General features: G+C 37.7%; 1 protein-coding gene across 1 annotated transcript in view; it reads left to right on the plus strand.

Moving 5' to 3' along the window:
* The window catches only part of INTS4 (integrator complex subunit 4), a 106,762-nt gene that overhangs the window by 50,977 nt on the left and 34,164 nt on the right, over positions 1 to 21,621 (plus strand). Inside the window, exons 9-13 of the mRNA XM_032639557.1 lie at positions 4,502 to 4,573; positions 6,314 to 6,488; positions 11,107 to 11,312; positions 17,140 to 17,282; positions 19,892 to 20,007. Coding sequence (XP_032495448.1) covers positions 4,502 to 4,573; positions 6,314 to 6,488; positions 11,107 to 11,312; positions 17,140 to 17,282; positions 19,892 to 20,007 — 712 coding nt within the window. The remainder of the gene's footprint in view (positions 1 to 4,501; positions 4,574 to 6,313; positions 6,489 to 11,106; positions 11,313 to 17,139; positions 17,283 to 19,891; positions 20,008 to 21,621) is intronic.

Here is a 21,621-nt window from a genome sequence, read left to right on the forward strand (position 1 = left end):
ATAATAATTGTTACTATTTATAGAGTTCCTAGCCCACTAAGCTAGGCACTTTTAGTCATACATGCATACACATGCACATACACCCATTTCCTCATATGCAGGCACACGTAAATATATGCCTGTACATACACTTATATACATACTGACTTTTTGTTTATAATTATTTTAAACTCCTTGAGGTAGATATTATATTATTTATTTTATAAATAATAAAACTAAGGTTTAGAAAAGTATAATTTGTCCAAGGCCACATAGATAGTAAGTGATACTTCATGCTCTAAAGCCCATGTAGAATTCCTTCCTAGTGCGGGTCCAGTTATGTATTGGGAGCTGCAGTTATGCAGCTAAGGCCCTGCTGGTTTACTAGTTACTCTGTGCAAGCTAAGAGGTAAACTCCCCTGCTCCAATTCTTGAGTAGACAAATTCGTGATCAGGTAAACCATATATGGTCTTTAGACTACATATTCATCAATTCAGCAAACTCTGAGCATAATCTATGCCTTCAAAAGAGTGGATAGGGCTTCCCTGGTGGCGCAGTGGTTGAGAGTCCACCTGCTGATGCAGGGGACGCGGGTTCGTGCCCCGGTCCGGGAAGATCCCACATGCCGCGGAGCGGCTGGGCCCGTGAGCCATGGCCGCTGAGCCTGTGCGTCTGGAGCCTGTGCTCCGCAACGGGAGAGGCCACAGCAGTGAGAGGCCCACGTACTGCAAAAACAAAAAAAACCAAAAAAACAGAAAAACTATTCTTTGGGCTTCCCTTGTGGCGCAGTGGTTGAGAGTCTGCCTTCCAATGCAGGGGACACGGGTTCGTGCCCCGGTCTGGGAGGATCCCACATGCCGCGGAGCAGCTGGGCCCGTGAGCCATGGCCGCTGAGCCTGCGCGTCCGCAGCCTGTGCTCCACAACGGGAGAGGCCACAACAGTGAGAGGCCCGTGTACCACAAAAAAAAAAAAAAAAAGTGGATAGTCAGGTAGGTTGACATAGGCAATCTGTCAATTACAATACCGGTACTCCTAGGAAAGAGCACCTAACACATGCACAGAAGGCTTCTTGGACGAGGTGTTTCTCAGTTGACTTTGAATGATGAGTATGGGTTAGCTAGGTAAAGAAGTAGAGAAGGAGAAAATACGAGCAGAGATACATGAGTACACTATCATGCATGCTAATATCATACTAAACTACAATATCATGTTAAACTACAAGCAGTTTAGTACTTCTTGGTGTGGGGGATAATGTTAGATTTGATGATGTGTGACAAGATTAAGCTTGGGAGGAACGTAGAAGCCAGGTTTTCAAGAACTTAGCTGAAATGATAAGGCTTTAGACTTAAGGCCATCTTGTACAGAAAGAATAGAGTCCATTCTCCTTGGCTTATAGCAGGATGAAAAATTTCAGATATGGGATGTATCAGAAAATTCAAAACCATGTAAAGGTTTGGTTTTCAGTTATCTGTAACTTCCCTGATGGAGCAAAGAAACTTGATTTTCAAGAATATAGCTCCATGGGACTATTTAGAATACAGTCACTACTTTGAAATTAATTATGGTAATTGGCATCCTATCTAGAATAGGGTCCTTAGTTTAATGATTTCTTTTTAAGATGTTAAATAATTTAAACCTTATTAGTAAGGCTCCGGAAGTCTTTGACCTTAAAAATTATAACATTTTCAGACAGTTAGATTGTAGACTGTAGGTTTTTATGTTTGTAACTCTGCCCAGGGCTAGTCTTTCCCAGGGCAAATGTAGCTGTCCTAGTCAGTGGCAGTTTTATGTCTCACATAGTAGTCCATCTTTTTTTTTTTTGGTCTGCTCTTTTTCATCACCTAATGAATAGAGGCTAGGAGCTTAAAATTGAAATAGGCAAACAGTGCATAGACTTATGTTATTATACTAGTTGAGCAGTTTTTGTTCTGAGAGCAGGTTTGACGCACTTGTTTGTTAAATATCAGTTTTCTTAGTGTTATAGATTGTTAAGTAGGGATAGTAGTACAGTTGGAGAGCTTTTACCTGAATATATGTGTCTTGGTCAAAGTATACAGGAATGTAGATGTTTTTCTGATTGGTGAGATGCACTTTATGATGAACTCATTATCTTTTAGGTCCAGATTTCCTCCTTCTGTGCTTTCATAAATGGTGCCATCATTTACCCAGAGGCATTTGAGAATTCTTTCTCTGTGTCTCGTATCCACTGAGTCATCAACTCTTATCAGTACTACCTTCTCGACATACCTTGAATCTATCCCTTCTCTATTTCCACTGTGCTTGTAACAGTTCAGATTTTACTATTTTTCAAGTGGATTATGCTGTAAGGTTCTTGCTATTTGTGGATTTAAAATGGAAAGTTTCAGCTATTCTTACATAACGCTGGAAACTTGTTACAAATAATGATGTGCAATTTTTTGAGGCTAGGATTTGAATAGTACCCCCTCTTTGCTACTGTGTTGGGAGAGAGCTCAGTTGAAGGCTTTGGAGGAGGACGTTGAGACTGTGGGTTCCAGTAACTTACTGTGAAGTCATTAAAACTTTCATTCTTTGTAGAAAAACAAAGTGCCTGTTAAAAAGCCAACTGTTGGGGACTTCCCTGGCAGTCCAGTGGTTAAGACACTGCACTTCTAATACAGGGGACACGGGTTCAGTCCCTGGTTGGGGAACTAAGACCCACATGGCTCATGGTGCGGCCAAAAAAAAGACAACTGTTAATGTTGGTGGTAAGACTAAAGAGAAAGTGAGGAGTTCTTAAAAATGTATAGTTTTTATTCATACAATTGATGTTTTGCATTAAAAAAATGAATGTTAGATTTGGTATTGGCTCAGACCTATGTAACAAACTATATACCATGTAGAGATAAGAAAAAGTGGTTTTGAAACTACTTAAGATGAATAGTACAATTGCCCTTCTAGAATTGTAGGAAAGGTGTTAACTTGGGTAAGAGTACTCCCAAAGAACATGTAACTTGATATGGAAAATGTGATTGGAGAAAAAGTCTGAGCCTGTATAAACATTTCCATATTTATTAACTTGGGAATTAGAGAAGATTTCCAGTATATTCCTTAAGAATGTCTAGGACGTGCTTTAAATAGCCTCCTAACTTGTGTCTCTGCTTTGTTTTGGGTTCCTTCTGGTCCATTAGCCACATTGCTGCCAAGATGATGTTTATGAGTATAAATCGGATTATGTTTCTCTCTTATTTGAAATGAGCAAGTTACTGAATCTCTCAGCCTCCATTTCTCGTAAAAAATAAATAAATAAAAAGTGAGGATAATGCTCATTCTTCATGGGATTATTGGGAGGGATACATTTTTAAAATGCAAGTCTTTGTACATTACTGAGCTCATTAAGTATTTAATAGAAATTATCTATAGAGTTATTATTCATAAGGCAAACTCCTTACCATAGCAAACAAAGACCTTTATGACCTGCTTTCTACCGACACGTCTTGCCTCATTTTCGGTACCCCCGTCCTATATTCTATTCATAGAAACACTTGATGTTTCCCACATGACATTTTCTTTATGCATTTAATTGTGATTTCCAGTTCCCCGGATACACCTCTCTCTGCCTCCACCCCATACTGCTTTTCTTTAAGTTCCCATAGCACCCTTTATACATGTATATTATAAAATTTCATACCATAATGCAGTAATCTCTTTACTCGTCAATTTCCCTCACTAGTGTGTGATTGTTGAGTGTAGAGTTGATGTCTTTTTATTTTTGTGTACCTGTTCCTGGTAACTCTAGGCATATAATGGAATGGTTGCTAAGTATACATTTGTTTAATGAATGAATGGACAAATGAATGGAAAGGATGGAATGAAAAGGGATGGAGAGGCAGTGGAGAGTAGTAGTTAAGGCAAAGGATTCTGGAGCCTGGGTTTATAGCCCAGCTCTGTAATTTACACTGTTTGTGACCTTGAATGAATTACTACATCTTTTTGTGCCTTCTTTCCCTCTTATATAAAACGTGACTAATATTAGTATTTACTTCATAGGGTTGTAGTGAGTATTAAATGAATTAATGTATGTATAAAGCACTTAGAGCAGTGCATGACACCTAGTAGCTCTATATAGGTGCTAGCTGCTGCTGCTAGTGATTTTATTATTTTCCTGATGATTCAAAACCCATAGGGATCTTTACTATCAAGAATAATGTTATCCAAATATCGTATATTAATGCACATATGTGGAACCTAGAAAAATGGTACAGATGAACCGGTTTGCAGGGCAGAAATTGAGACACAGATGTAGAGAACAAATGTATGGACACCAAGGGGGGAAAGTGGGGGTGGTGGGGGTGTGATAAATTGGGCGATTGGGATTGACATGTATTCACTGATGTGTATAAAACTGATGACTAATAAGAACCTGCTGTATAAAAAAAAATTAAAATTAAAAAAGAATAATGTTATCTTTATGCATTTAAGTTGGCGGCAAACTTTGAATTTGAAGATATTGTTCAGATCTTAAAAGTTGTTTAATTGCTCTGGATTCTTCCTTTTTATAGGGCTCTATGGAGCAAGTCAGTTCTCATTTCTTGGAACAGACGCTTGACAAGAAGCTGATGTCAGATCTGAGGGTAACTTGAATTCTTTGTTGTTTAAATTGGGTTTCTGAAACCAAAATCAGTGTAGCTATATGCCAAGTTGTGTTGATTTAATTTTACAGCCCATGAATTTGTTAATTAGGATGACTAGATTACATTTTAATTTAAAATCTTAGTAAATTGAACCAAATTACAAGTTACTTTTACAATTGTAAAAGTACTTGTACAATTACAAGAGGCAAGATTCACTTTCTATTTGTTAGAAACTACAAAGGTCTGGTCTTATTTTGTGACTCCTTTCAACAGCAGTTCTCATGGAAGAGTGAGTAAATCCTTTCTCTGAACAGTAACAGAATGCCCTTAAGCTTTGACTGCGATAGTTCTCTGACATAGTTGTCAAGAACAAATATGAGTCTGAGAATATGATAGGAGCATTCATTGTCAGTATCTTTATTTTTTATTTTTATTTTATATTTTTTTGCGGTACGCGGGCCTCTCACTGCCGTGGCCCCTCCCGTTGCGGAGCACAGGCTCCGGACGTGCAGGCTCAGTGGCCATGGCTCACGGGCCCAGCCGCTCCGCGGCATGTGGCACGAACCCGTGTCCCCTGCATCGGCAGGCGGACTCTCAACCACTGCGCCACCAGGGAAGCCCCTGTAGTCTACTTTTTATATTTACCACTACCTCATATGCTTTTTTTTTTCATATTAACTTCATACTTACCATTTTTACTGATAGCATAATATTCTGTCAAGTAGATGTGCCATCATTTTTTTAGCCCTTTATTATACATTTACAGTTTCTCCTTAATTTTTCCACTGTTATAAATCACATATAGAGAATCACCTTCATGGATATTAGATCTTTTCTTGTTTTGATTTATTCCATAAGATGAATTCTTGGGAATGGTTGGGGAGTTAATATCTGTGCTTCATGAAACATTGCCACATGGCTTTCTTGAAGGACATTCCCTTCATTTGAGGTCAGTGATTGCTTAAGTGTTCTTTGTGTATACTGGGGTGGAAGTGCAAAGAAGGACACGCTCATGGTGAATGGTGAGGGATGGGTAATGCAAAGGTTTCTAAGACATTTCGCAAGGTACAAACTTTACTTCTGCGTCTGACCCACATCCTTGTAGGCTCAGGTGCTATATTTCATCAGTGCCTTTGAGATGATCAGCCATGAGGATGTGGGCTCACACCAGGAAGGTTCACAGAGGCTGATATCAGCCAGTTTATTCATTTATGAAGGTAACTGTAACTGTCAAGTAGACTCAATATTTACTTACTTTAGCTGACTAGTATATTCCCCTTTAGGCAATCTGTGAAGAAAGTAAATTTACTAGACACTTGCTTGGTGAGCATAGTGTTGTCAAATAGAGGCTTACTTCTATGGGATGAAAAAAATTATTTTCTAGGGCCAGTGTATTGTCTACCCAGGATGGTGCTTGGAAGGACACTGCCATTATTTACCTCTCTGGTTCTCCCTTTCCTGTGTTGCCATGGCAAACATAACCACCTGTCCAGTCAACATTCTTGTGCTATCTTTAATGAAGTTACTATCTTTAATAAGGTTACTATCAGCTATTGATGACCTGAGAACCTTGGTCTTAACTTCAAGTTGAATTTGCATTTCTCTGCTCTGATCTATTGAGTATTTTTTTTTTTAAATGTAACGCTCAGAGAGCAATCTTATTTCCTACTTTCTCATGTTCTTGGGGTGCAACTTAGTTCTCACGAATCTCTATCAAGTGGTAATTGTTGTCTTCTATAGAGGAAACGCACTGCACATGAACGTGCCAAGGAACTTTACACTTCAGGAGAGTTTTCCAGCGGCAGGAAGTGGGGAGATGATGCTCCCAAGGAAGAAGTAGATACAGGGGCTGTGAACTTGATCGAGTCAGGAGCTTGTGGAGCCTTTGTTCATGGATTGGAAGATGAAATGTATGGTAAGAATGACTTCATAAAAATAACAGTGCCCATTTACTGAGTGGCTGCTATGTATCTGGTATTGTACTGAGTGATATATACAGGTTGTCTCACTTAATCTTTATAGTCACTCAATGAAGTATCTACTATTATTTTAATTTTATAAACAGAAGAGGTTGAGGTTCACGTGGTATGGATCAGTGGTTAAGAGCATGGACTTCGGGTTCAGTCAATTTAGGTTCAAATTCTAGCATTTTTGTAAAACAAGGTTAATAGCAAGTGTTTCTGAATTGTTATAATGAAATGACATTACATATACATGACATGATACATAACCCAGTTATAGTAAGCACTTAATAAATGGTAGTAAAAATTGATATTTATACTGATAACAATTGTACTTTCTTATTAGTCACTCAGCTAGTAAGAGACAGAAGCAAGATTTAAACCCAGGTTAGTCTGACTAACTAATGACTAATCAAGCCTTTATTTTGCCTTCATTTTTGAAAGATAGTTTCACTGGGAATCAAATTCTAGATTAATAGTGGTTTATTTGTTTATTTTTTTGTCCTTTAAACATCTTGTTCCAGTTTTTCAGTTTGCATTTTTCTGTTGAGAACTCTGCTGTCATTTTAAATCTTTGTTCTTCCGTACATAATGTATCTTTTTTTCTCTAGCTGCTTTTAAGCTTTTCTCTTTATCACTGGTTTTAAACGATCTAATTATAATATGCCTTGGTATAATTTTCTTCATGTTTCTTATACTTGGAGTTTGTTGAGCTTCTTGGATCTATGGGTTTGTGGTTTTTATTTGGAAAATCTTTGACTGTTATTTCTTTAAATATTTTTCTGGCCCCATGCTCCTTTGGGGACTCCCAATTACATATATATTAGGCTACTGAGGTTGTCCTGCAGCTCACAGATGCTCTATTCTTTTTTTTCCATGTAACCTTTTTTTCCTGCTCTATTCTTTTTTTTCCATGTAACCTTTTTTTCCTATTTGTTTCATTTTGGATAATGTTTATTGCTTTGTCTTGGAGTTCACTAATCTTTTCTTCTGCAGTGTCTAATCTGCTGTTAATTCCATCCAGTATATTTTTCATCTCAGACATTGTAGTTTTCATCCCTAGAAGTTTGATGAGAATTTGCATTTGTTTAGTATCTTCTGTATCGCTACTTAATACGCTTAATCTTTTCTCTAGCTTTGTCAACAGAGAATGTATTTGCAGTAACTATCCTGATGTCCTTGTCTCCTAGCTCTGTTATTTGTGTGATTTCTGGGTTGGTTTTAATTGATTGATTTTTCTCCTCATTATGGATTATGTTTTCCTGCTTCTATGCATGCCTGGTAATTTGGGATTGGATGTCAGACATCTGAATTTTACTTTATTGGGTGCTGAACATTGTTATATTCCTATGAGTATTCTTGAGCTTTGTTCTAGAATGTCTTGTTTTTAAGCTTTGTTAGGTGGACCTAAGTAGCATTTAGTCTAGGGGTTATTTTTCATCACTAGTGAAACAAACTCTTCTGAAAAAACTATTGTTGACCATGTGTGAGCTTTGGAGATTGTTCCCTCGAACCCTCTTGAGTGGTTCTTTCTCAGGCCTTGGATAGTTTCTTCACAGAACAGAACTTGCCTGAAGACTTGAGGAGGACCCTCTGCAGACCTCCTAGGCTTGCTCTCTCTGTGCATGTCTTTCCTTTCTGGTACTTTGCCCTATGAACTCTAGTCACATTGGCCTTTCCAGACTTCCAGCTCTGTCTTCTCAACTCAGGGCGACCTACAGCCTGGAAACTCTACAGACAGTAAACCGGTATAATCATAAAGCTCACCTCATTTATTTCCTGTCTCTCAGGGATCACTACCTCTTATTGCCTGTTGTATAGTGTGTTGAATACTTTTCTTTCATATATTTTGTCTCTGTTTTTAGTTGTTTCAGATAGAAAGATAAATCTAGCCCTTGTTACTCCATTTTAGCCAGTAATAGAAGTGCTTGCAAAGCTCTTACGATTTCTTCAATATGATGTTCTCCATTTCACATAGATCACAGACTGTCAGTGCCTTGAGATGATTGACTCCAGCCTATTTTCAGTGAGGCTAACAGATGTGGGGAGATAATATCGATTGTCCAAATTTTATAGTAAATTTGTGTCAGAGGATTAGAGCTCAGGTCTTTAAAATGCCTATAAAAATGATATCTCAGAATAGAACTTCTTAGAAGGGCAAGAAAATTACTTTTGAAAGACAGTTTTTCTATTAGTAGATATTAGAATTGGGTTACCCTATTCAATTTGCTGTAAGATTTTCTGTATATATGGAAATTAATTAAAGCTACCTCTGCTTATGTTCTCCATGAACTTGATATATGAATTAAAAATTTAAAGTGTTAGGTAATAAGGAATTCCAGTTATTAAAACCCATTTTATCCAAAGACAGGTAACTAGAACCTATTTTATTTTGTTTCTCCTAGCATTTTTGCTTTGTTTAGTTTCTGCAATTGAATTTAATCACTGTTAATGTTTATGTGGTTGATTTCTACAGTTTTTAGTTTGTCACTAAGGTTTACTTAAAGGAACTTAACTTTGGAAAGTGCTTAGATCATAACCAGCATCAGGTATGGCAGCTCTCTAATCATACCTATAAAATTCTGGGTAAATCAGGATTTTAGGGACATATTTGCTGGGAGTGAAATGGAGCCTTATTTCATTGGCTATAGACTGTAGTGTAGTATCACACATACTTCTAGTCCTCTAGTTGTTCCATGTTCTCCCTCCTTTCTGGGCCTTTACATGTGGTTCCTCTGCATAGAAAGGCCTTTTTCCTTTCCTCTGGCCTAACAACTCCTTCAAGTATTATTTTAGGGGTCACTTTCTGAAAAGCTGCCTCTGATCCTGTTGAGTAGGCTATGTGCCTCTTCTGCATTTTCTTCATACTATGTGTGCTCTTCCATTGTATCATTCATCACTCTGTAATGCAATTAACTATTCTAGTCTATAGTGGCTGGGACACAGTCTTGTTCTTGTTCATCTTTGTACCTTCAGTACTAAGCATGAAGCTAGTAAGTAGCAAAACTAGGATCTGATTACATATGTTAAGACACCAGAGGATCAGTCTTTTTTTTATTCTCGAGCAAGCTAATTCCTTTTCTCTGCCCTGGACCCTTAAGGAGACTGTTATATATTTTCAACATTCCAAAAAGTCCAGTAGAAATTGTTAATTTAGCTACCTGTAGCCAGGCTGTGCATGCAAAATAAAAAAACCAAGCTTCTTTGCTTCTGCTTGGAATTGCATCAGGTCAGGTCATACTGATTATCTCATGTTGATCTGAAGTTTCTCTGTGATTCCCTTGATACACTTGCAAGAGTTACACATGAGTCAATGCAATGTAATGGATAAAGCCCTAAGAAGCAGGGTTAGCAGTTAAAACATTTGGGTCCATCTCTGGCTTGCTTTGTAATTATTAGCAATTTCCTGTTTAGATTACATAATGTGATGTAGAGCAAATCCTTCCCTTCTGATGAAAAAGAGGAATTTATAAGTACCAAGAAAAATCTGAGTCATCTCCCTTTTATGTAGTAACTCTGCTTTTAAGGTGTATATAAAACCTTTCTTATACAAAAACCAAAGTATATTGGAGAGTTTTAACCACAATTTGAGTGTTTTTCTTTTCTTTTTTGAAACTGTACATTTTATTGTGGGAACCGCTGGAACAAAACAAGCTTGTATGGAAGTCTTGCGACCATGGTCTATAGCTTTCTCATCTCTGTATCCCAACAGTCAGCACAGGGCCTGGCATATAGTACACGTTCAGGCGACAGTGTTAGTGAAAGAATGAAGGGCTTCCTGGATTCAGTGGCTTTACTGTTACATGTTCTGAGCATGTAAAGAGATAGAGGACATGCCTCTGTTTTCAAGGTGCTTACAAGATGTGTACCTAAATCGTAGTTAATATTTATTGAGCTTTTAACATATGCCAGGCAGTGTGCTATGTGCTTTACCTACACTATGTTGTTTACTCCTCCTAACTACTCTGTAAGGAAATGGGTATTATCTCCATTTAACAGGTGAGAAAATTGATACTACGAAGTTAATTTACTTATTCAAGATCACCGTCCAAGTTAGTGGATGGATTACTTTTCACAATTCACTGTGAGGCCTCTGTCATTCCAGAGCCTGTACCCTTAACCACTATATGATGCTAGTCTAGAATTAGCAGACCTGGGTCCTAGTCTTATCTCTGCTCTCATTCACTTGAGGCAAGTTTATCCACTTTGCTGATTCTTATCTGTAGAATGAGAATAATGATATCGACCCTGTTTTAATCTTAATAATGTTATTTTCAAAGTGCTTTTTTAAAAAGTACTTTACTGTGGTTGGACTACTGAGATAATAAGACAGCTGAGTTTTCAAGGAGTCAGGATCTAAACCTTAGTCCCCGTGGTACCAACATCCTTGTTCATAGGTCTATGTGAAGGTGGTAGCAGAATCTGCAGGCATGGAGGAGATCTCCCAGAGAGAGTTTGTAAAGTAACAGGAGTAGAGAGGGAAATACAAACCTGAATGAGAAGGAATCCTTCTTACATTTTTCCCATGGATCTTAACTTGACGTGCAGTTTTGTTTGTCCCTTTTTCTCTAGAGGTCCGCATTGCTGCTGTAGAGGCGCTCTGCATGCTGGCCCAGTCTTCACCCTCTTTTGCTGAGAAGTGCCTTGATTTCCTGGTTGACATGTTTAATGATGAAATTGAGGAAGTACGTCTACAGTCCATACATACCATGAGAAAAATCTCTAACAATATCACCCTTCGAGAGGATCAGCTTGACACTGTCCTGGCTGTGTTAGAGGTGAGTTTGTTATGCATTTCTTCATCAATACCTACTGAGCACCACTTTTTTTTTTTTTTAAACCAGGCATTGATGATAAAATTGTGTAGAGGCAGCACAATTCTGCCTTCTCATCATACAACTCCTTTGTGGTGGAGGAGACTGACTATTAAACAGGAAATTAGAATAAAGCTTAGTATTGCTATGATCAGGGAAGGATAGGATGCTCTGGGAATGCAGAGTATCTAATCTGAATTGCCTGGGGTAAGGTTGAGGAGATAGGGAAGAAAGAAGGAATGCTGTAGTGGATACTTGAAGGAGTAGGACTTAATGAGGCATTTTCTTTCTTTCTTTTTTTTTTTTTAATGAAGTATAGCTGACTTACTATATTATATTAGATTCAGGTGTATGAAACATTTTCTTGGGAAGGAGTGGCACTGATAGTAGTAGGGTGGAAGGATACCAAACAGAGGGAGCAGTGTCTAAGGATCCAGAAGTAAGAGTGGATTTGATATAATCAAGGAATTGGGAGGAATTTATTGTAATATAACATAGAGTTGAGAGAGGAGGGAAGGGAAGTGGCTACAGATAAGGCAGGAGCTAAACAATGAAGAATTCTTTTCAGCCTTGATTTGATTTAATTCTTCTAGTGAATCATAGACAACAGGAAGGGATCTTAGGGATCAATTCATTCAACCTTGGGAGTTTTCAGAAAAAAGGTAATTTCTCTGAGGTTGTACAGGTGATAAGTGTCTGTGCCAGGATACGAACACAGATTTGCCTCCCAGGCTGTACAACTCTTTGTGGTTCTTCAATTGTTTCTTTAAAGTGTCTGGATTTTATTTGCGAGCTCTGAAGTTTTTCATTTATTTATTTATTTATTTGGCTGCATTGGGTCTTAGTTGCGGCTCATGGGATCTTCGTTGCAGCATGTGGGATCTTTTGTTGCAGCACGCGGGCTTTTCTCTTGTTGTGGCCTGCAGGCCCCAGAGTGCATGGGCTCAGTAGTTGCAGTGTGTGGGCTTAGTTGCCCTATGGCATGGGATCTTAGGTCCCCGACCAGGGATTGAACCACCGTCCCCTGCATTGGAAGGTGGATTCTTAACCACTGGACCACCAGGGAAGTCACTGAAGTTTTTCAAAATATTAATAAATGAGAGTTGGGCTTTGGTTTCCCACCCCCCTTTTTTAGATATTGTGAAAGGGATAGCAATTTGATGTTTACATATTAGCACTTGTTACAGATTTCTGCTACATACTTTAGAAAACAGGTTAGGTGCTTTGATTTTGAAGGTCTTTATCATTCTCTCAGTTGCTTAGCACTTCTCTTAAGATTTTTCCTGAATTATAAATCTTTATAATTTTTTTCACGTATTTTTAAAAATAAATTTATTTATTTATATTTTTGGCTGCGTTCGGTCTTCGTTGCTGCACGCAGGCTTTCTCTAGTTGCGGCGAGCAGGGGCTACTCTTAGATGCGGTGTGTGGGCTTTTCATTGCAGTAGCTTCTTTTATTGTGGAGCACAGGCTCTAGGAGAGTGGGCTCAGTAGTTGTGGCTCGCGGGCTCTAGAGCACAGACTGAATAGTTGTGGCACATGGACTTAGTTGCTCTGCGGCATGTGGGATCTTCCCAGACCAGGGATCGAACCTGTGTCCCCTGCATTGGCAAGCGGATTCTTAACCACTGCGCCACCAGCTAAGTCCCTCGTATTTTTTCCTAGGAAGATAAGTTTGCATTTTTTGTGGTGTTCTCTATGGTTGGTCTCTATAGCCTAGCCCCTTTCCTTTTAGCTTTCATTCCCATCATTCCTCACCTTGAACTTTATGCTGTAGTCACTCCGCTAATCATCCTGCTTTTCTTCACCATTTTGCCTTCATTGCAACTTGTGGGATTTACCTTCTGTTTAAGACTTATCACTCTCTGAAATCATATTGTTTGTCTTAGACAAAGATTTCTTAGATATGACACCAAAAACTTAATCTATGAAAGAAATAACTAGATAAACTGGTTATCAAATAAAAAAATTTCTTCAAAGAAACACTTGTAAGTAATTTTAAAGATAGCACAACAATGTGAATATACTTAGTGCCATAGAACTGTACACTTAAAATGTACATTTACTTAAAGTGGTAAATTTTATGTTATATATATTTGACGACAGTAAAGAGATAATGGGACCAAATCAAACACATATAATGGCTTTGATATATAAACTGTACCAAAAAAAGGGAGGGGGTAGATTTGGATATAGAAACGCACATAGAGGGAAGACAATGTGAAGACACAGAGAGAATGCCATCTACAAGGCCATACAAGGAATGTAAGGTTACCACAAGCTAGGAGGGGGGTTGTGGAATAGATTCTGTGTCGCAGCCCTCAGAAGGAACCAACTCTGCTTACATCTTGATTTTGGACGTCAAGCCTCTAGAGCTCAGACAATAAATTTCTGTTTATCTAAGCCAAAAAAAAATTTTTTTTTTGAAAAGACATACCACAGACTGGGAGAAAATATTTGCAAAACACACATCTGATAAAGAATATATTAAAAATTCTCAGGAAATTCCCTGGCAGTCCAATGGTTGGGACTCCTCAATTTCACTGCCAAGGGCCTGGGTTTAATTCTTGGTGGGGGAACTAAGATCCCACAAGCCATGTGGCACAGCCAAAAGAAAAAGAAAAATAAAAAGAATATATATTCAATAATAAGAAAGCACACCACCCAATTAAAAAATGAGCAAAAGATTTGAACAGACACTTAAGCAAAGAAGATATCAGTGGCAAATAATAAATAAGCATGCGAAAACATGCTTAACATCATTAGTCATTAGAGAAATGCAGATTAAAACAATAGTGAGGGGATTCCCTGGCAGTCCAGTGGTTAGGTCCCTGGACTTGCACTGCTGAGGGCCTGGGTTCAGTCCCTGTTCAGGGAACTAAAATCCTGCAAGCTGTACCGCGTGGCCAAAAAACCCCCCAAAAAACAAAACAATAGTGAGAAATTACAACAACTCATCTGTCAGAATGGGTAAAAACAAACAAACAAAAGAAACCCTGACAATACCAAGTGCTGTGAAGATGGGGAACAACTGGCACTTTTCATATACTGCTGATGGAAATGCAAAATGGTAGAGCCACTTTGGAAACTACTGTGACAGCTTCTTATAAAATTAAATATACACTTAACATATGACCCCACAGTACCACTCTGAAGTTATTTACTAAAGAAAACTGAAAACTCATGTTCACACAAAGACCTGTATGCAAATGTTTATTGCAGCTTTATTTATAATAGTCCCAAACTGGAAACAACACAAAATCCTTCAATTGGTGAATGGATAAATTAACTATGGTACATTTATACAATGGATTACTACTCGGTAATAAAAAGGAATAGCTGCTGATACGCATAACAACATGGATGAATCTCAAATGCATTATGCTAAGTGAAAGTAGCCAGACACAAGAAGCAGCATACTCTGTGATTTCATTTATATGACATTTTGGAAAAGACAAAAACTGTAGCAGAAAATGCATCAGTGGTTGCCAGAGGCTGGGGATGAGGGGTAGACTACAAAGGGACACGAGGGCAGTGTTGAGTGATGCAGGTGTTTTATATCTTGATTGTCATGGTGGTTACATAACTGTATTCATTTGTTGAACTCATGGAAGTGTACACTAAAAAGGATGAATTTTACAGAATGTAAATTATATGTCAGTAAACCTGACTTTTTTTTTTTTTTTTTGGCCAAGCCATGTGGCTTGTGGGATCTTAATTCTCTGACCAGGGATTGAACGCAGGCCCTCGGCAGTGAGAGCATGGAGTCCTAACCACCGGGCTTCTAGGGAATTCTCAAACCTGACTTTTTAAAAAATGCTTTGGAGATCCCATTTCCCACTAAAAGGAACCAAAATTCCAAAGAGAAATGGCTGATTCCAAGTGTGGTGTAGGAAATGTAACAAGATGACCTTGTACTGTCTTTGTCATACAGAAAACAAACATTAGCTATCAAAGACCTCTAGGCTTATATCAAAAAGACCCAGGAGAGGGCTTCCCTGGTGGCGCAGTGGTTGAGCGTCTGCCTGCTGATTCAGGGGGCACAGGTTCATGCCCTGGTCTGGGAGGATCCCACATGCCGTGGAGCGGCTGGGCCCGTTAGCCATGGCCGCTGAGCCTGTGCGTCCAGAGCCTGTGCTCCACAACAGTGAGAGGCCCGCGTACCCCAAAAAAAAAAAAAAAAAAAAAAAAAAGACCCAGGAGATAACTTAAATAGACTCACACTGGCCAAAGGTGAAACATATCATTAAGGATTACAACTGCAAATATGTTGAAACCCATGATTTTATAATAATTCAAAAACAAAACACTGCATTAGTCACCTTTAGAAGATGCTTAGTAATCAACTCATTATTTTGAAAACTGGTAAATTAAGGAATCAAGCATTTATCCTTCCTTTTCCTATACAGATGGAACTTCAAGACAACCAGCTAGTTGATAAGGGGAAGTTTTTCTTTGTAGAAGTATTTGTTGATGAATGATAGAATTTATATATCATTGTTTTACAACTTTAATGAATTACCAGATCTAGGCAGTGATCTTCAGTGGTTACTAATATCACAAAAAGAAAAATATAGTTCCTGAGGGAGGTACACACTACTACCTGTGAAGTGGTCTTATAAAAAAATTGAACCTGAATGTGATTAAACCTCTAAATCAAACTATCATCTCAGGATATACAGGGGAGAAATTGCAAGGGGAAAAAAACGTGAGATGTAAAGAGATTTTACATATTAAAAGATACTTAAGGGACATATTACCCAATTGCAATGTGCGGACATTCTTGGAGCCTAATTAGAACAAATAAAAACTTTTTGAGTCAGGGAAATTTTATTATGGAGTGGATATTTGCTATTAAAGAATTATTAAAATTTTAGGCATGATATTGGTTTTGTGGGGTTTTTAAAAAAAATAATTTTAAAAAAGAGATATTATGGAAATATTTACCAACAAAATGCTATGATTTCTCTGATTGGCTTCAAAATAATCTGGGAAGAGTGGGTAAATGTATAGATGAAGCAAGATTGGCTATGAGTTAATTGTTGAAACTGGGGAATTATCTCTACTTTTACATATGTTTCAAATTGTCTATATTAAAAAGTTTTAAAGAACTGGCAAAAAATGCTATGGAGATATCAAATAAGAGTAAAGCTGATATGTTTTCATTTACATTAGCATTAAGAAGTTGTTGGTGAACTTTTCTAATCTTTTTAGTGAGGTTGAGCAGAAAGTGTTGGGGGGGGAAGAGGCCACTCTCTGACATCATCTGGTACCTACTCTTTTTGTTTACTCTGCTGTAGCCACACTGCTATTTTTCAACATGCTTTCACCTCATGGCCTTTATGTTTGCTGTTCCCTTTGATTATGCCATGTAAAATACCCCACCTATCCTAGCACTCTTAACCTTAACCTGCTTTATAGTTTCTCATATCTGACCTATATATTTAGTTATTCATTTTTGTCTTTTCACTAAAAGGAAACTCCTGAGAGCAGGGATTCAATTTTAATTACTGCTGTATCCCTAGCACTTGTACATAGTAGGTGCTGATAAATGTTGACTGTTTAATAAGTGTTCAGTAAATGTTGAGTGTACCGATTAATGAATGAACAAATGAATGAATTCTTCAAATATCATTTCAAATTTTTCCTCCTCTGTGAACACTAGCCCCTCCCCTTTCTGAAAATTGAGACGTTCTTTACCCTGTACTCCCACTTTAACTTGTATACTCCTCCATAATAGCTAATCCATAGTGACTGCTATTATTATTATTACCTTTTTCTTTTTTTTAAGGATTCATCCAGAGATATTAGAGAGGCTCTTCATGAACTCTTATGTTGCACTAATGTTTCAACCAAAGAAGGGATTCATCTTGCACTGGTGGAGCTGCTGAAAAATTTAACCAAGTACCCTACTGATAAGGACTCCATATGGAAGTAAGGATTTTTTTTGCTCATTTGTTCGCTGAGTCTGATAATATGGTAAATGTACAATGTTGACATTATTTAGTGGATCATCATAGGTTGGGGTATGGCCTTCAATTTTGTCTTCAATTTAGAAACCTGATTCAACATAACTATACTCTCAAGAGTCTGGTTCCTAAATTGAATATCTCATCTTAGGTTATTCATTTGTCCATCCATCCACCTAGCAAATATTATGTGCCTGCTATGTACTTACTATGTGCCAAGCCCTGTGGTAAGTTTTGGAGGTACAGAGATGAGTCGATTAGATTTCCTTTTCCTCTTATATAGTGTTAGTCACTCTTTGTCTGTTTCCATCATTGTAGAGATTAAAGGGAGGGTGAGTATTTGGTCTTCAGATGGAAAATCACAATCATATTTTCCCCTGATTACCTCTAGCTTTACTGGCTAGAGTCAAGCTTAACACTGTTCATGAATTGCTGTTTGAGGAGCTACTTGCATACATTTAATATAAAATGTGCGTTGTTGTACTCCACATATTTCAATGAGCTTATGTGATGAGATCACTGCAAATATATGATTTATTTATTTTCAAAAAAATTGTTATTAAAAGTTGAAAAACTGTGGATCAAATCAGGTGCTTGGAAGACATACTAAGAACTAAAAATGCCAGGGAATCTTGCTCTAGGTAACATTTTTGATACCTGGTTTTCTGTTTTGCCATTTCTTCATGTTTGTTCAGTCCAATTCAGCTCAATTCGTTGTACATTTATTGAGTGTCTTCAAGGAGCACTCAGTCATTTGGGCTGTGGGGATACAATGTCCCCTGAGGCACAGTGAGTAAATGGGCTGAGAGAGGTCAGAAAACTAGTGAATTAAGTTCTTTAAGACAGAACTGGAGAAAAGTGTACTTTCCTAACAGTATCAAATGTTTTAAATGTGATGCCTTTCATACCCCATATAGCCATCAGTTTGTTCATGGGGTTTGTTTTCTCTCTTTTGCTGATCTTCTTATTCTCCAGTCCTTGGTGAAGTCTCATCTTCTTTGTGCAACTTTCTCCGATCATAGTGATCCCTTCTACCTTTGACAGGTAGAAAGCAGGGTATCATTCATTTGATAGTTCATTACCTTATAGTGTTAGTCATCTTTGCCTCAGTTAGATTATAAACTCAGTGAGAACATTAAATTAAGGTTTATATTTATTTTCAATTCAACACACCTTCTACACCAGAACTTAATTAAAAATAACAAAAAAGCATAAATACCAGCACACATGTAGTTCTTTATAACTTATAAAGGGCCTTCATGTAGTCCTAGTAGTTAACTAATAGCCAATTAATAATAGCTAACTAATAGTTAATTGAGTTCTTATTATATAATGGCAGACACCTTGCTAAGTACTTTTCACTCATTATCTCATTTAATCCTTATAGCAACTGTATGAAGTAATTATATTTAATCTCATTTGTAGGTAAACATATATCTGCTCAAGGCCACAGAGTTATTAAGTTTCCTGTTTCAGATCAGATCTCTTCTGATTCTAGAACTTCACCCAGGATATCAGTTAGAATGCTTCTGTCTACAAGTAACAGAAAGTCTGATTAAAAGTGGCTTAAACAGTAAGGTGTAATTTTTTTGCATAACAAGAAGTCAGAAAGTTGATTTCAGGATTGGTCATTCAACAGCTTAACAGGGCTAGTACTCTGGTTGACTTCTTTGCAGTTCTCTTGGCTTTCTCTTCATAGTTGCAGTATGGCTACCTGATAAGACAATATCTTAAGACAGAAAGAAAAGGACATTCCCTCCATGCACTTCTCTTTTTTAAAAATTTTATTGAAGTATAGTTGATTTACAATGTTGTGTTAATTTCTGCTGTACAGCAAAGTGATTCAGTTATACATATATGTATATTATTTTTCATTTTCTTTCCCATTATGATTTATCACAGGATATTGAATATAGTTCCCTGTGCTATACAATAGGACCTTGTTTATCCATCCTATATGTAATAGTTCGCATTTGCTAATCCCAAACTCCCAATACTTCCCTCCCCCACCCCCCTTCCCAACCACAAATCTGTTCTCTGTATCTGTGAGTCTGTTTCCGTTTCATAGATATGTTCATTTGTATGCACTTCATTTGATTAGGAAAACATTCCTGAGAAGCTCCACAGCAGACTTCCCCTCTTGTCCCATTGACCAGAACTGGGTTACTTGACTACCTGCAAAGCAGTCTCTGTAAAATGGGCTTGGGATTGCCATGATGAGTTTAGACCAGTTGTGGTTGAGCCCTTGGGCTAGGCCTACCTTCATTGAGCACTTTGCTACTTACCTGATACCTGAGTAAAATCAGGGTTCTCTTGTCAAGGAAGCTGGGGGAAATGGTTGTTAGTTAAATAACCTGTAGTAATATCTGTCATATCAGCTCTCTGTCTTCATAATAACCAAGTTTTTAGACGAATTAACTTGAGTTCTGGAATAATTGAATGACTTATCTGAAGTCGTAGAGGTAACAAAAGTAGATGGTTGAGAATTTGTAATTCTGAGTCAGGTTTTCTGATTCCAATTCTCAGTACTTTTTAAAAAAGAGGTTTGCTTTTTTCTCATTTTGCTTGTTTCAGATGCTTGAAGTTTCTGGGAAGTCGACATCCAACCCTGGTGCTTCCCTTGGTACCTGAGCTCCTGAGCACCCACCCATTTTTTGACACAGCTGAACCAGACATGGATGATCCAGCTTGTATCCTCTGCTGATTTAGCAGGGAATTTTGGCATCTTTTTCTGCAGTATAGCTTGGATGGTCTGAGGGTTTTGTTTTGTTTTGTTGTTATTTTTCTTTCTCATTTCTTTTAGTTAAAAGTATATCCTGAGGGAGCCTAATGGTTATTTTCCTCAGGTTTTATTCTTATATTCACAGTAATTCAACTTTGCCATTTAATACTAATACTAAATTTTTAACAATTTATTGAGCATCTACTACATTCCACATACTGTTTAAATGCTTCATACATTTTTATCACTGATCTGCAAACAACCCTGGAAGGAGGTATTATTCCCTGCTTACGGATGAGGAACTGAGGCTCAGAGAGGCTAAGTACCTCTCTAAGCAGCAAATCTGGGATTCAAAGCCAGACAGACATCTTTGGTTTTAAAGCCTGTGGACTTTTCCCTGTGTCTTATTCCGTGCTTAATTTGATCTGCAGCCTGAAGGAGGGGATGGGCTGAGCTAGGCTGCATGATTACTCTAGCCCTGATACAAGTTCAAGGGGGTTGTGATAGCTTTGGGCAGCATGCCATGCCGTCGGGTTGTTTTCCAGTAATGGGAATACATTTACATCAGTACATCCATACTCTCCCGTGGTTCTTTTCACTCTATAGCACGTCCTTGGTGAGGTTTAGGGGGGTATTTATTGAGATACAGGGATCAGCCAAATAACTGGCTTTTGTGATGACCATTGTATTCTCTCTTAATTCTTTTTATTTTCACAGGGCATTTGGAGAATTTTTTAAAAGATCTGTGTAATTGATGTGCTAACCAATGCCTGACTCTGTGTTTACATCTAAAAAAGGCACATCCCTGACCTTACTTCTAAAGGTGCAATACTATGACTATTTGAAATTCAGCTCATCAGAGAGACTTGTGGGCTAGGTGTTATTACAAATCACACAGGACATATTAAAGTGCCCTGAAATCTGAAGCCCCTTTCACGTTAAAAAAAAATACTAAACATTTTTGGAAGCCTAATGTTAAGATATTTTTCTGGGTAGTTGGAGAATTGTGTTATTTAAGAAATATGTTTGGCTGTGAATAACAGAGATTGCCCCAAATGTATCTTAAATGTTAATTACAGTTTTTTTTTTTTCCTCAATGTAAAAGAAGTCTGGAGGTAAGCAGTCTGGTATAGTAGTTCCACATTATTCTTGGTGATCTAGGCTCCTTCCATTTTTCTGTTCTTCCATTTTCAGTTGTCCAAAATTATTGCTAGAGCTCCAGTCATCAGGTCCAGGTTCTAGGCAGGAAGTTAGAGGATATTTGGAATAAAATCAATATTCTATTAGTAAGGAAAAAGGGAACAATGGATACTGGGTAGGCAAATAGCACACTCTGCCATAGAGATACATACAGAAGATTGGAAGGTATGTTTATCTTGTGTTTTTAATTTCTGATTTTCCCTCTGTTACAAAATTAATATACATAGAAAACTTTTAAAAGTAGAAAGGAAATTTCATATGTAACACCCAGAGTCTTAATAGCCAATGTAATTGACTTAATATTTTGGTGTGTTTCCTCCTCCCTTTTAATTTAATTTCATTTTTTTTGCGGTACGCGGGCCTCTCACTGTTGTGGCCTCTC

The sequence above is a fragment of the Phocoena sinus genome, chromosome 8 (assembly GCF_008692025.1).
Source record: "Phocoena sinus isolate mPhoSin1 chromosome 8, mPhoSin1.pri, whole genome shotgun sequence".
NCBI classification, from domain to species: Eukaryota; Metazoa; Chordata; class Mammalia; order Artiodactyla; family Phocoenidae; genus Phocoena; species Phocoena sinus.